Raw genomic sequence first — 14,065 nt, 5'->3', positions numbered from 1 at the left:
GTTGAACAAAGTTTTTATTAGAACCAGGAAAAACAGCTGACAAGTGTTTCGCCGACAGCGACTTTTTCAAGGCTAAAACAGTGGTCATACGCCTTGTCAATTGATGAATGGGAGTCAAGATACGTTGTTATTTGTTGTGAGAGCTTTGGTACTGTGATTTTTAACATTATCAGTTACACTGCGTGCCTTTCTTCCAGCAACCACCTACTCTGTGTCCCTGGCTAAACATTCACCATTGGCCCTACCTGATGTTGCCTCAGGTTCATTACTGCAATATGCTATGTAGGACACACTCAGTGATAAAATAGATACTGCAACTCCTTAGGCAGGGAGGCTCATGTAATGCCATCCTAAGTGATTAATTAATACAACAAAGGAGTCCGACCACCACTCCAGCATCTGCAGGATACTTCAGGAGGTTCCTTCACTTTCATAGGATTTGGTCTTCTCAGCCAGGGCTGGAAAGTAATGAGACAGCTACTCAGAGAGCACCCTGGGTCAAGGTTGAGTAGTCAAATGGTACATGTCACTTCTGGTTGTTGGGGATACCATTACACTGGAATATTTTGGAGGGGGATATACTCCAAGTAATTTTCCTCTGTGAGGATTCTCTAAAGAATACAAATCTGTTCAGCGGGTGAGACCTATAGCTCCCAAGAGACTGTGCAGGAATCGCAAATGATCGCCTCATGAAAAATGCCCCAACGTCAAAGCAGATTCTCAGACTGAAATGAAATGAAATGTGGACTTATATAGCGCGATTGCTGCCCTGGGGCGTCCAAGCGCTACAAGAGAGAGGCACCACATGTCAACGACGGTCAGCTTGGAGAACTAATTGTGAACGTTGAAAAGAAAGGTCTTTAATTGCTTGCGAAAAGAGAGCAGGTTAGGATTGGCCCTAAGCTGAAGGGGAAGAGAGTTCCACAGTCTAGCGGCGTTGTAAGAAAACATCCTGCCGCCAGCTCTAGCTCTCTTAATTCTGGGAACTGTGGCCAAAAGGCCTGACTAGAGCGAAGGTGTTTTCTGGGGTGGTACTGTGTAATTAGCTCACGGCTAATTACCGGGCCCTTTTGCCAGAAGGCTTGATGGGATATGCACATTGCCTTAAAGGAGATTCTTTGCCGCACCGGCAGCCAGTGTAGGCTCCTCAGCCCAGGTTTAGCTGACAATCTGCGTGGCAGCTGAAGCAGTGTACTTGCCGCGCAGTTTTGGATAATCTGCAGCTTGCGCAATGTGTAATCGGGGGCGCCTAGATACAAAGCGTTGCTAAAATCCAGTCGAGACTGGATCAGGCCTTGAACGGCTATTTGTTTGGCTTCCATGGGTAAAAGTGGGAGAACTTTTTTCAGCATCCTAAGGAGGCCGAAACAAGTTGCAGAAAGCTTAGTAGCCTGGGTGTTGAAGGTCAAGGCTTTATCCAGCCATACACCCAGGCTTTTCATGTTATCCTTAGGTACAGTTGAGGGGGCCTAGGCTTGAGGGCCATAAGGAGTCGATGTTCGTTACAGCATCGGGACCCAGGAGCATCAGCTCAGTTTTATCCCCGTTAAGCTTAAGGGAAGATGTCGTCATCCAGCTTTTTACTTCCTCCAAACATTTCAATAACCCATTTGTGCTGATTGGTCGTCCTCCTGCCCAAGGGAGACCACTAGCTGAGTGTCGTCCGCATATGAGATGGTCTTAATACCGAACGGACGGACGACCTCAGCCAGTGGTCTCATGTAGACGTTAAATAACGCAGGGCTCAGGGATGAGCCCTGCGGTACCCCACAGCTTAGAGGTTTACTAGAGGAGACAGTATCTCCCTCAAAAATCTGAAAAGTCCTATTGCTCAGGAAGGATTTAAGCCAGAGTATTGCTCTACATGATATTCCCACATCAGAGAGGCGGTGCAGCAGCATATCATCACTAACCGTGTTGAATGCTGCGCTCAGATCAAGGAGGACCACTGCCACTGATTCCCCTTGATCCAAAATCCTTCTGGTTTCCTCGGTGACTGCCAGTTAGGCAGTCTCCGTCCCATGTCTAGGTCGAAAACCCGTCTGGGTGGCATCAAGCAACTGAATATTCTCGAGGAAATCCATCAGATGTCTGTTGATATGCTTTTCAAGGATTTTGCTCACCCAGGGGAGCAAGGAGATGGGGCGGTAGCTGTTACAGTCACCAGGATCCAGATTCGGTTTCTTCAAGAGCGCACGCACCATGGCTCGCTTCCAAGGGGGCGGGACTGTACCGGAGGTGATGGAGGCATTAAGAAGGGTCATAATAGTGGGGAGAACAACATGGAATACTGAAACCAGTATATCAGGTGGAGCTGGATCACATGGTGAACCTGACTTTACTGGACGAGCTACAGATTCCAGGGATTCCAGATCTAGCAGTGGGAATGATTTAAAATTGCAGGGACCTTAGGGGAAGCTTCCGCCGGCCTTGACCGTACCTGAGCACCGGGATCTAGATCCGTGGCAGGAAAGGAAGCGTAGATTTGGTATACTTTTTAATGAAAGAATTCGGCCAGATCATTACAATGAGCCATTGTTTTACACGTGGGCATGGAGGAAGGGGGAAGTTTAGTGAGGCTCTTTACTATCTGAAAGATTTCTTTAGGTTTGGATTTTGCCTGCATTATTTGTTTTGAGAAATAGGTTGATTGAGCAGTTTTTATCTCCAATTTGTAGGCTCTAATCGCCTCTCTATATAAGATTGTATCATCAGGAGAATAGTCCAAGCGCCACCTTCTTTCCAATTTCCTACAGTGCCGTTTTTTTTCCCTGAGTTCCCCGGAATACCAAGGGGCAGTTTTTCGTGGGCTCTTCATAATAGTTTTGCGAAGGGGGAGTGTGGCCTCAATAGAGTTCAGGAGCCACTCTTCGTATTCCTGATTGGCTACACAAGGATCCCCGTTAAAAAGGGGTCTAGAGACCATAAGACTGTTGGACCAATGCTCTACTGGAAGTCTGGACCAATTTCTAGAGTTCCTCACGATGGGGGTTGAGTGGGGTACCTTGCTTGTGGACCATGTAAGGGAGACAAGTGAGTGGTCGGTCCAAGGAAGACAAATGGATTGCCCGACCTTAAGCTCGCTACAGTTACTAAAAACTGGGTACAAGAGGTGGCCCTTGATATGAGTGGATGAGTCGACCAATTGTTCCAGTTGTAAGGCCGCTAAGTCATCCGTCAACTCCATAGCAGTGTGGTCGTTGGCGGCGTCTAAATGAAAAGATCGCCAAGCAGTGTATAATTGGAAGAAATTGTGACCGACTCAGCCATAATCGATAGAAGAGCCTTGTGAAACTGCTTTGGGGGGCCCGGCGGACGATATATAAGGGTGCCTGAAAAACAGTTGTTGGGGGAGAATTCAATACTAAATGCGAGACTTTCGCAATCTGGTCTAGAGTCAAAGGTACATTGACATAGATGCTGCTCTTTATATATTATTGCCACGCCTCCTCCTTTCCCCACGGCTCGGTCTTTCCGCATAATTTGGAAGCCCGGGGGCAGTGCTGATACTATGTCTGGATCGGAATCTGGTGTTAGCCAGGTTTCTGTTAAGAAAACTGCATCTGGCATGTAATCCTCCAACATGAGGGCAACTTCCGACCTATGTTTGGGTAAAGACCTACAGTTTATGAGTAGCATATTATAGTCCTGCTTCCTGTCCTGAGGCTGGATAGTATTCAGCTTCTGTTTACAGAGAGGACAGATCACGGGCAACTCGAGGGCTTGGAATGAGTGCATGCAACCTAATTCTCCCATAGCCCTCATGCTAAGGAGGGACTTAGGGCTGTAATACCTTTTCTGTAAGGGGGGAGATCTAGGGGTTGTGGCCCCTGGTCCCAGTCGGCGCAGACGGGCTTGCCGCCGGCGCGCCCACTGCGCTCGTCCGCTGTGCTTCCTAGGTGGAGGTATCATTTTATGGGAGCGCGGGCGGGAGGGGCCGAGCACTAGACCGCTCGCCTGCTCCTCACCCAAGATGGTGAATTCAAAGCTAGACCCCCCGGCAGCGCCTGATCGTCTGCGGTGGGGACAGGCGGGACAAGGTAAGAGCAAGGTGGCCAGAGACTATTAATCAGTACAATGGCCGAATAAGCCCAGTAAGTTAATTAAAAACAAACAAAGTGCAAAAAGAGAAACACAAGTGCAATTTAAAAATGCAATTAATGCTACTTCCTCGCACACAATCAGTCCCGGCTTTCCGCCTCAGGACACTCACATCCGCGTGCATACTCTCAATCGGTGCTCGCGGGCAAAATTGGTGTTTTTAAGGGAGCGCGGGAAGGGCCGAGCACTAGACCGCTCGCCTGCTCCTGACCCAAGATGGTGAATTCAAAGCTAGACCCCGGCAGCGCCTGATCGGCTGCGGTGGGCACAGGCGGGACAAGGTAAGAGCAAGGTGGCCAGAGACTATTAATCAGTACAATGGCCGAATAAGCCCTGTAGGTTAATTAAAACGAACAAAGTGCAAAAAGAGAAACACAAGTGCAATTTAAAAATGCAATTAATGCTACTTCCTCGCACACAATCAGTCCCGGCTTTCCGCCTCAGGACACTCACATCCGCGTGCACACTCTCAATCTCACTGCTGATGTGCTATTGATGTCTGACTCAATTGCAAATGAATGTGCTTCATCAGTGCAGTCCTCTAAACTGAAAACTGAAGGATTCCTGGGAGTAGACAAAAGGATGTTTAAAGAAAGCAAATATTCAACATCTCAAGGGACTCTAAAAGGTGCCCAAAGGATGACTAATTGATACAAAGGGCCGGGATGAGACATCCCTCAATTCTTCAGAAGGCTGAACAGTTTTTCTTCTTGGATGGTTTTACAGGGCCTCTGGCCTCAAGATTAACTGGATGAAGTCACGCCTCTACCCCCCTTACTCCACTGAACAAATCACAACTCAGGATGGTAATACTCTAGTCAAGTCGAAACCATCAAATATCTAGGGATCTGAATATATCATTCATAGAGTGACCTGCTCTCCGGACACTCTACCTTTACTGACACTTTAACTGCGATAATAACTTCACTTCCGTTTTGGTGTGTACTCTCATTGTCCATCGCGGGACATGTTGCAATTTCCAATAGTTCAATATTTTCCCTGACTGCTACACTTCTTCTCTGAGATTCTGGTAGTGCTTAGACTGGGCTTCTTTAAAGACTTGCAGTCCCTATTGATACTCTTAATATGGGGTGCGGGTAGACGTAGAATGTCCAGTTCTAAATTATATACCCCACCGGTTGAGGACGGATATGGGGTCCCAAATTATGAACGCTACTATATAGCAACCCAACTCCAGTGGCTCACACGTTGGTTGGGGGCAACTGCCTTCAGTAAATGGGTAACGGGTTTCCTATCCCTACCGGAGGAGACATACTGGAGTGGTTCTTGGGAAGGGGTGAGGGGATCCATGGCAGAACCCCTCTCTCGGTGCCCTGAGCTCCTTAGCCAAATCCAGAGATATGGCTACCTAAAAGGCTATATGTCCCTGAAAAAAACAGCTTGACAACAGGTTTCCCCTCGCCTTCTGGGCTGCCAGCTAGCCGGCCTAAACAATGGGGCTGCCCCTCTCCCAAGTGTTCCCCATTTGCTCTTCAAACACTACTTCAACTTTGAAGTTCGCTTTTTGGACCATTACCTGTGTGGCTTCCTACAGGAGGGAGGTAACACCGCTCTCTAGTGCAAGCCTCTATTGTCTACTTTCCTTGGAGGAGTTAACTCTCTGAGGGCCGAAAGCTGTCTCAAGCTTTAGTCCCTGTATAACTATTAACAGCACAGGAGATTGAAGGCAACAAAATGGCAACTTTGTAGATGTTGAAAACTGTTACATGTTGAAATTATTTTGACTTGAGACCCAAGGTGGCCTAATGTACCCAATTGTTTGATACCTTGAGCACCGTTCAGGAGTTTGCACAGCTGAGTGGTCAGTGTGTAACCCTGTACTCGCCAAAGGTGCAACCAAGTCTCTCCACAGTAAAAAAAAAAATGAAAGATTCACGTGTTTACAGCCAGAATGCATAAAATACACGTTCTGCCAATGAAATATGCTGTACCCTGCCTAGGGCTCAGTAGGCAAGCCACTAAGGTGACTAACAAACACTGCAGGGGGAGGTTTGACTTTGCCATTGCCATTGCTTTAAAAAGGCACGGCCAACTTAGCAGTTTAAAACTGCTCTTCCAGTCTACAATGACTGGGACGCTCATTTTACTTGGTTTACACATAGGGTGGCACAGCTAGTGCTGCAATCCCTGGGTTGACTTTGGCACTCTGTGTACCATATACTAGGGACTTATAGGTAAGTCAGCCTATACCAATAGGGCACAGCCAATGTAACAAACACGTTTTGGGGTCAGGACTCTGGCACTGAGGTCTGGTTAGCAGGCTTCAGTGTGCTCGGAGTCGAAAAACCATCAGCATTAGTCCAAAAACATGGGAGTGACAATTCAAAAAGATCCATTTCATTACAATGAGAATGACCTTGGCCCAGTTTGCTTTGATTTTTCTCAAAACCAGAGGCAGGAGAGGTAGTGGTGGAATGGCATACAGGAGTTTGCCCTTCCATTCCAGCTGGAAAGAGTCTCCAAACGTACCATTGGAGAAAACTCCCAAGCACAGAATTGTTGTCACTGCACATTCAACTGTGCCGAATACTTCTAGTGTACCTTACTGAACGAAGCAACCCTGTGCCACCTGGAGATGCAGATGCCACTCATGGTCTGTAACACAATACTTGCTCAGTTAATTCACTTTGGAATTTAGTGACCCCACCAAGTGATTGGTGACCAGTAAAATGTTCTGCTGGTCCAGCTACCTCCTGAAACTTAATGTGTCCAAGTACATGAGGTAGGGAAGGGAGAATTGTCTCGACTGTAGCAATAGTTGAAACATTTGAGGGATGCTACTCCTGCTGGCTTGAATAGTGTTAACCCATGCCTAGACCCTGAAAGTCTTGGTGTCAGCTGTTGCAAAAATGTTTGTGTGTGGCTGGGATGGCTGCCACTGTCTGTAAGCCAGCCCGCTGGATTAACCCCTAATTTTCTGCAGTGGAGATATTGTTTACCTGGTGTCAATAGACTGTGCAGTGGCACAACTGTGCTTGAATTGTTCCGGCGACAAATCAGATATTTCTCCAAAGACTCTAGAGCCAGAGAAGTGCACACCTATTAGGGATACATGTATGTCTCCAGAAACTCCAGTTGGTCTTATCCAGGCCTGCTTTCTGAACATGATTCCAATAACTCTGCCTATGCAGTCTGTAGTGTCCAGGCCATTCCAGAGCACATATTTGGCTGCATCCTGACAATCCTGTATTGTTTGGGCAAAAAAGGTCTAGAAAATATCTGAGACAATCGGCATATCGTCTCTGGCCAAATCACATAACCCGTGGGAGTATCCACCAACAGACATATAGGGTTGATAGAACTAAGGGCTAGACAAGGCGAAAAAAACATTCTCTTTCCAAAAGCATTAAGCTGTTTTGATTCTACTTCCAGAGGAGTGATCAGGAAAGAATTTTGATAGACCTTTCCTTTCTAAGCTTGAACAATCAGGCTTCTGTGGTGTGCAAGCTTGGTCAGGAAGTCAGGGTTACCAGAAGCCAGTCGATGTCACCTAAGGGTTTCATTAAAGTGTAATAATGACTCAGATGAGGCAGGTCCAGGTTGAAGAATCTCACTCATTTGTTTTTGTCTCAATAGCGAGGAACTACAATTGTAGTGATTCAGCTCCCCTCTACATTCTTAGCAAATAATGTGCTTGCTCAATTACTGGACCAAGTGGAGAGTCAAGTTCTGTATCAAGAGATCTGTCTAGCCCTCTAGCATTTTATAAGTCAAATTACAAAGCATCATCAGTATATTAAGGAGTCGGCAATCTGTCCCTTTTGTCATCATCAGTAGTGTTCTGAGGTACATCATTCTGCACTGGGTCATAATCAGAACCAAATAGAGTGTGAACTCTCTGCAGATACTAATGGGGAGGCACAGGTCTGGGATTGGACTGCAGTTGTAAACCCGGTGATTGCGCTTCTGTAATTTCATAGCTCAGCATTGGCTGGAGCGGGCTAAAGGAGTGTAGAGGTTGGATCATGGACTGGCATTAGTACAGTAGGAAGTGAAGGAACCAGTGTGGACCTTGGTGCCAGAATAGAAACCAGTACTGAAGATGGTACGGGCTTGGTGGCTGGTCCCAAGAGGGCTGAATGTGTCCGCTAGGGCGGCTGGGCATAACTCAAACTGGAGACCCTTGCATCTCCATGGGGCCCAAAGGCGCACCAAACATCGAGAACATAGCATGGTCTCTTTGAAGGCCGGTATCTGCTGTGGGGTTGGCGATGGACCATAAAAATAGGCGAATGCCAAGGCAAACTGCGGGATCGCTGGGAACCAGGACACTGGTTGAAGTGAGACCTTTATCATGACACCCCCTCAAACCCCCTCAAGCCTTCTACCAGGACCTCCAGTAGCAGGATAGGAGCAGAGCAGCACGTGGCTTTCTTACACTTATGCCTAGACTTGGACTTCAGATTATCAGAAAACTTTGAAAGGGAAGTGGACTTTTCACTGGAGCAGTCTCATGACCCGACCCCTGTGCCGAGATTCTCTTCTTATGTTCCTTGACTAAGGCAAGCGTCCTAGTCCCAAATCGCTTTAAGGTGCAGGAGGGAACACTTGTCACACAAAGTAGAGTTATGGCTGAGCCCAAGCCCTATAGGCATATCTAGTGACTGTGTATAGACAAATGCTGCCTACAGTCTCAGCTAGCCTGTGCACTGTGACATTTTTGTGTTTTGAGTTAGCAGAAGACCAACAAAGTTGGTAGCTAAGTTAAAGACTGCATCGGAGCATGCAAAATGAAAGGAACTGGCATCAAAGTACACAGAGGTGGTGCTTGGATAAGGCTGCGCTTCGTCATTTCTAGGTGGTATGGAGTCATCCTGGAGCCATACAGCACCACCTACAGACATGGGGAGCATTACAAGAAAAATTCTCCTGATCTAGTCTGGCGCCTGGGGATAGTCTAATGGTGAGGGAATCCATGGTAAGAAGTGTTCATCGGAAACCAATGCTTTTAGGATGATGTTTTGCTTCATCTACTAAATATCAGTAGATATTAACAGCTATATATTGTTTTACTAAATGTAATGTATTCAGTTTGATTAGGCTTTTTGAAATTTGCATGCCTGAATAAATAATTACTATAATACAGTTTTTATAAAAATTGAGTGAATCCGTGTTTGCTTACTTGTTGAAGGAAAACAGGGAGTTGTTGCCTCATTTGATCCTGAAGTTGTGGATTTCCGGCAAACAGAGGGTTATTCAGCATCATCTGGAATATAACAGATAATCTTAAAATAGAATTTTTTTTAAACATTTGCTGTCAAAACAATTCCCTCATGATGAAATATAGATTTTTTTTCAATTTGTGATCCACTAAGCATTGGTAGCCAAGTTTGTCCAATCTGGCGTGTAGAGATCTGACCAGGTGATTCACCACAAGACCAATTCTTGGCGGTCCGGACACTTTCTGAGGTGCAGAGCCTCCTGTCAAAGGGCACAAGACCCCAACCTGCCCTGCTTGTTGCAATATCATGTCGGTGGTGTTGTTATTGAGCACCTGCATCAGTTCCTTTGACTTTTCTCCTCTTGCCTGAATCCCCTCCTTTCTATTGTGTTTTCTGTTTTGTATGTGTGGGTCGCAGGTCGCGCTCCACTTTAATCTTTCAGACTAAAAAGCATTGTTCAAATAAATTCTGTCCGGCTGGACAAAGAACATACTGTCTATTTAGCTTATGTTGATTACCCTACGTGTAAATATTGTCTAGGGACCCCTTTCTTTAGTAAAAATTACTTACCCAAGGTCCCTAGTGTACTACCTTTGGGGTCCCTTATTTCCTTTAAAAAGTCTTACGGGGTGACATTTTCATAGCACACTTTGTAAATCTTGATAAAATTTATGGCCAGAAAGACCAAGGCGAAGCATCTGATAGCGAAGAAAGAAAGGAGCCAACGTCCGCGCACGTTGGTTGCACTTAAATGCAGCTCTGTTCATCCCTTGTGGAGAAGAATGACACCAGTGCAGAAGAGTACTGCTTAAAGGTTTATATATCCAGTCTGACGCCTGGGGATTATTCATGAGGGGATAAACCACAAGGCGAGGAATCAGCTGTAAGACCTATAACTTTGTGTTTGTATTGTCTTTCCCCTCACTTTGGCTCAACCCCCAGCGTTGGTCAACGCAGGGGTGTTGATAGCAAGACCGATGAGGAAGCATGCCACAATTTGTGGATGAGGGCAGTTTTCAAAAACAAAGCATGTGCCACAAATAATACTAGTAACAAACCAGTGGGGAAACCCAATATACCTTTGGCAGCTTGGGCAGATAAACTAGTAATAGGTGACGGTGCCTACAAGGGATTATATTCGCTATTCTTATTCAAACAAACACATTATTTGTGTGTCAAGCCCCAATTGGTGACTCAACCATGAAAAAAATCTTAACATCAATGAAGTCGTATATAACCTGAACATTCAGAAGAACACTGAACGGGTATATCTTTTTAGGTCTCGCGCCTAGCGTTGCAGTGCACAGCACTGCTCGTGCAGCGCGAGACCTTGTGTAGGGGGTTCTGAAAGCTGACCACACGCTTGTGCGTGTGGTTTTGCTTTCGTCTACTGCAATTGGCTTTAGTGTGCTTTAAAAAAAAAAAAAAGAATACAGCACACAATTGGGCAAAGGCGGGCGCATGTCCCGCCTTGGATTCCCATCGGTGTCTATTACGCGCAGGAGTGGCACAGACAACAGGCTCCCTCGCCCAGGCTCCTCTGTGGTGCACACGCACCACTGGTTTCGATCCCCGCTCCCGCTCCTCTGCGGTGCGCGCGCACCACTGGTTGTAATAGCAGTGATCTGAGAAGGACAGTGGCACATTTGTGTATGTTTTACTTCCAGGTAGTCGATTCAGGAGGCACAGTAGCCTTGTAGCAGCATGACGATGAGGAATTACACTCCTTGTCGACATGAAGCATAATCCATCTTTCAGGATCCTCGCAGTGAACCGCTTCTGAACCAGGTCTTAATGGATAAATAGTTTTTAATGAGAACCTTATTAGGGCTGCCGAGATGGGAATCACGTGGCCATACTTCTCATGTGCATGGGAGCCATCATTAATCCAGGCCCGGATGAAACGCCAGGCGGAGCCTTCAATGTTTGTCTTCTGGGCGCCCCATCTTTCTAGTTAGACTTCTTATGCAGAGATGAGTGAAACACATTAACCTCATTACTTAGGCAAGTTTTCGCCATTTGTCAGTGTAATAGTAATGTAGAATGTACAATATTTGTCCACCTTTTGGCCCTATTTTAAACATAATTGTGTGCAGGCAGCAATTGCTGATGTGACTGGCATTTAATTTCATATTAGGCTCTCTGTGGTATTGACCCAACTATCGGGGTGCATACTTGGTCATTTCATGTCTCACCTGGAGCTAATTGTTGTTATTAATACCGAGGTCAATGGGCAAGATTTAGGTGTGTTTTTATTTTTTTTTGCTCAGACCTGTTTTCGTTTGACTCCTTTAATAAACCGCTCGCACTGCTTCACCCGTCTTTGACTTGTTTAAAACCAAGTTCGAATTTAGTCCCAGAGAAACACAATATGCCAATTAGTACACGAGCAGGACACAATTGCAATATTTGAAAAACATTATTCGTCTTGAATTAAAAACAAGCTATTAAAATGTGTTTAAATAAAAAATACTGAAGGAAAAATATTAGTTGTAGACATACATGCAGATATATTTAAAACTTAACGTGAGGTCGCAGAAGTGGAAGTCTATAAGAATAGAGGGGCGCGGGACAGGGTGTGGGGCAGGTGGAATTCATTCGGGGGGAATATTTGCAGTCCGCCCAGTGTCGGGGGTGTTAACATTCTTGCAACGAACGGGGGGTGGGGGAGTCCTGACTAGGTAGACCGTGATACTCCGAATGTGTAAGCATATGAGATGTCTTGTGTTGTAAAGTTCAATAAACATTTTAAAAAACTATTAGCGTGAATGCGTTCTATATAATATACAATAATATACATTTACGAGTCATGAAAAATTATAACAAACTCCTTATATATTTTCTTGAGTTTTTCCCCACTTTTAATCAAACGTAAAGAAAATAACCCCCCCCCCTTAAAACATATAAGGCACAACAGTGTCACTAAAGAGCAGATGACAACAGAGGAGTTCAGTGGTGCCCATGAATCAGGAAGGTATTGTGAATGGAGATCGCAGTCAGTCCCTCTGAATCACACTGGAAACATTTTGTCCTTCAGAGCAGTACCAACTCCTCTCCATTGCAAGATTATTCACTATATCTAGTGTGATATTAGAAGCAAAGGCCAGAGTGAGGGGGGAAACAAGCATTTGCAAAGCCGATAGGTCCGGCTTAACCTGCTCCTGCATTTAGATATGCCAAACACCTCTATTTACATGCACATTAAAGCAGAATGATTGGCTTTGCAAATGCTCGTTTAAACGCGATCTACTGCCTCTATTACTCTCCTGTGTAATAATGCCCCATACCCAACTTTGCTGTTCATAAGAACTTTCCAACCCTGTGCCATGTAGTCTTCATGCAGTAGGCAAACTGGATTGCCGCTGTTTGAAATTGTAAGTGGCATGTCCCCATCATCCAGTCAGCCTGCAATATACCAAAATCATTAACAGAGAAAAGAAAATGAGTGGGTGGCAAAGCACGCATGATGTTGATCTCAACAAGAGTAGTTTTCTACATACAAGAGGTGAATGATGCCTTGCTCATTTATAATTAATTTATGATGGTTTAAAAAATCAGGCATCTGTCTCTGTTGAGATGCCTCCGGCCTTCCCCTCACTGTAGATCTCTGTAAAACACTTTACTGAATAGCGCATATTAAATTCGCACATTAATGCTACCAAGCCTGCTTTGACCAGAATAACGTGCTGGTATTTGCTTAAGCTATTATGGTTAAAATAATCTTTACAATGAAAGTTGCGGTGGAACAGTTTGTTGTGGCTGCGTTTTATTCAATAACCTATCCTGACGGACCCACATGTATTCACATTATTCTTTATATGTTTAGGAGTGTTTTACTGGCAGTGGTTCTTAACCTGGGGTTCGCAGATATATGCAAAACCCACTCAGAGGGACTGCGTTTGTTTACAAAATTAAGTAGTTGTAGTAGATTAAAAAGTATATATACAGCAGAAAAAAGCAACATTGAACTTTTTAATACACTTTGTAAATGTGAAGGGATTTCAAAGCGGAAGCTACAAATTAAACTGTCATCCATAACTTGATTCTTCGGAGGAGGAGCGACAGAATATCAAACAGAAAGTAGAATCCACGATTGTTGGCTTCAAAAAAAGCACTGCATGCCTCATAAGCAACAAGAATTTGCAATGCAATAGGTCTCGCGGTTACGCAAGTTTAAGCGATTGGCAATGTAAATTAGAATGTGTTACAATGTCTTTTATATTTTATTAATGTATCTTAGTTTCCCTATTATGTTCCTTTCCCTTTAAGTTTGCTGTGTACTTATGACTGCAGCACATGCCATCCAGTTTGCTTCATTCTCTTTGGAATGTGTATCTGACATTCTGCAACTGGACTCTGGATAAAACAGTACTGTGCCTTCCCAGATTAAACCTCATCTTGGAATTTCTCTGTTTTACTTGATCTTTTATTGCTGAATTTAACACTGGCGACGAGGAGAACTGTACCTGCTACTTTTCAAGGCACAGGAGCGGTACTGTATGGTATTTTTATTTTTTTCTACAAGTTTTGACTGAAGAGATCTGATTTTCGTTTGCCACCTGATGGCACCTGATCCCTGATCTCTTTGGAATATGTGGGCTGAAACTACGGTGACTTCTACCTGCTCTACAAGTTACTTATGAAATTTCTACTATTTCATCAAAATTCACCTTCAGCATCTTTTGAAAGAACCGCCGATCACCGTTGATGCCGACGTTCCACTCGCTACCCCGACGTCATTGGGCCTAGTGTCTGGCTGTGTTCTTCGCGTCCTGGATACA

The 14,065-nt window shown here is 45.1% G+C and overlaps 1 protein-coding gene across 3 annotated transcripts in view; it reads right to left on the bottom strand.

Moving 5' to 3' along the window:
* UBQLN1 (ubiquilin 1) overlaps nt 1-14,065 on the bottom strand; it is a 440,323-nt gene that overhangs the window by 52,838 nt on the left and 373,420 nt on the right. For 2 of the 3 annotated variants that reach the window (XM_078675823.1, XM_078675826.1), the window contains one exon: nt 9,245-9,328. The exons of the other annotated variant lie outside the window; for it this stretch is intronic. In XM_078675823.1, the coding sequence (XP_078531949.1) occupies nt 9,245-9,328 (84 nt within the window). The remainder of the gene's footprint in view (nt 1-9,244; nt 9,329-14,065) is intronic. 3 annotated transcript variants of the gene reach the window in all.

The sequence above is a fragment of the Lissotriton helveticus genome, chromosome 2_1 (assembly GCF_964261635.1).
Source record: "Lissotriton helveticus chromosome 2_1, aLisHel1.1, whole genome shotgun sequence".
Classification (NCBI taxonomy): domain Eukaryota; kingdom Metazoa; phylum Chordata; class Amphibia; order Caudata; family Salamandridae; genus Lissotriton; species Lissotriton helveticus.
This window is presented reverse-complemented; position numbering and strand designations above follow the sequence as displayed.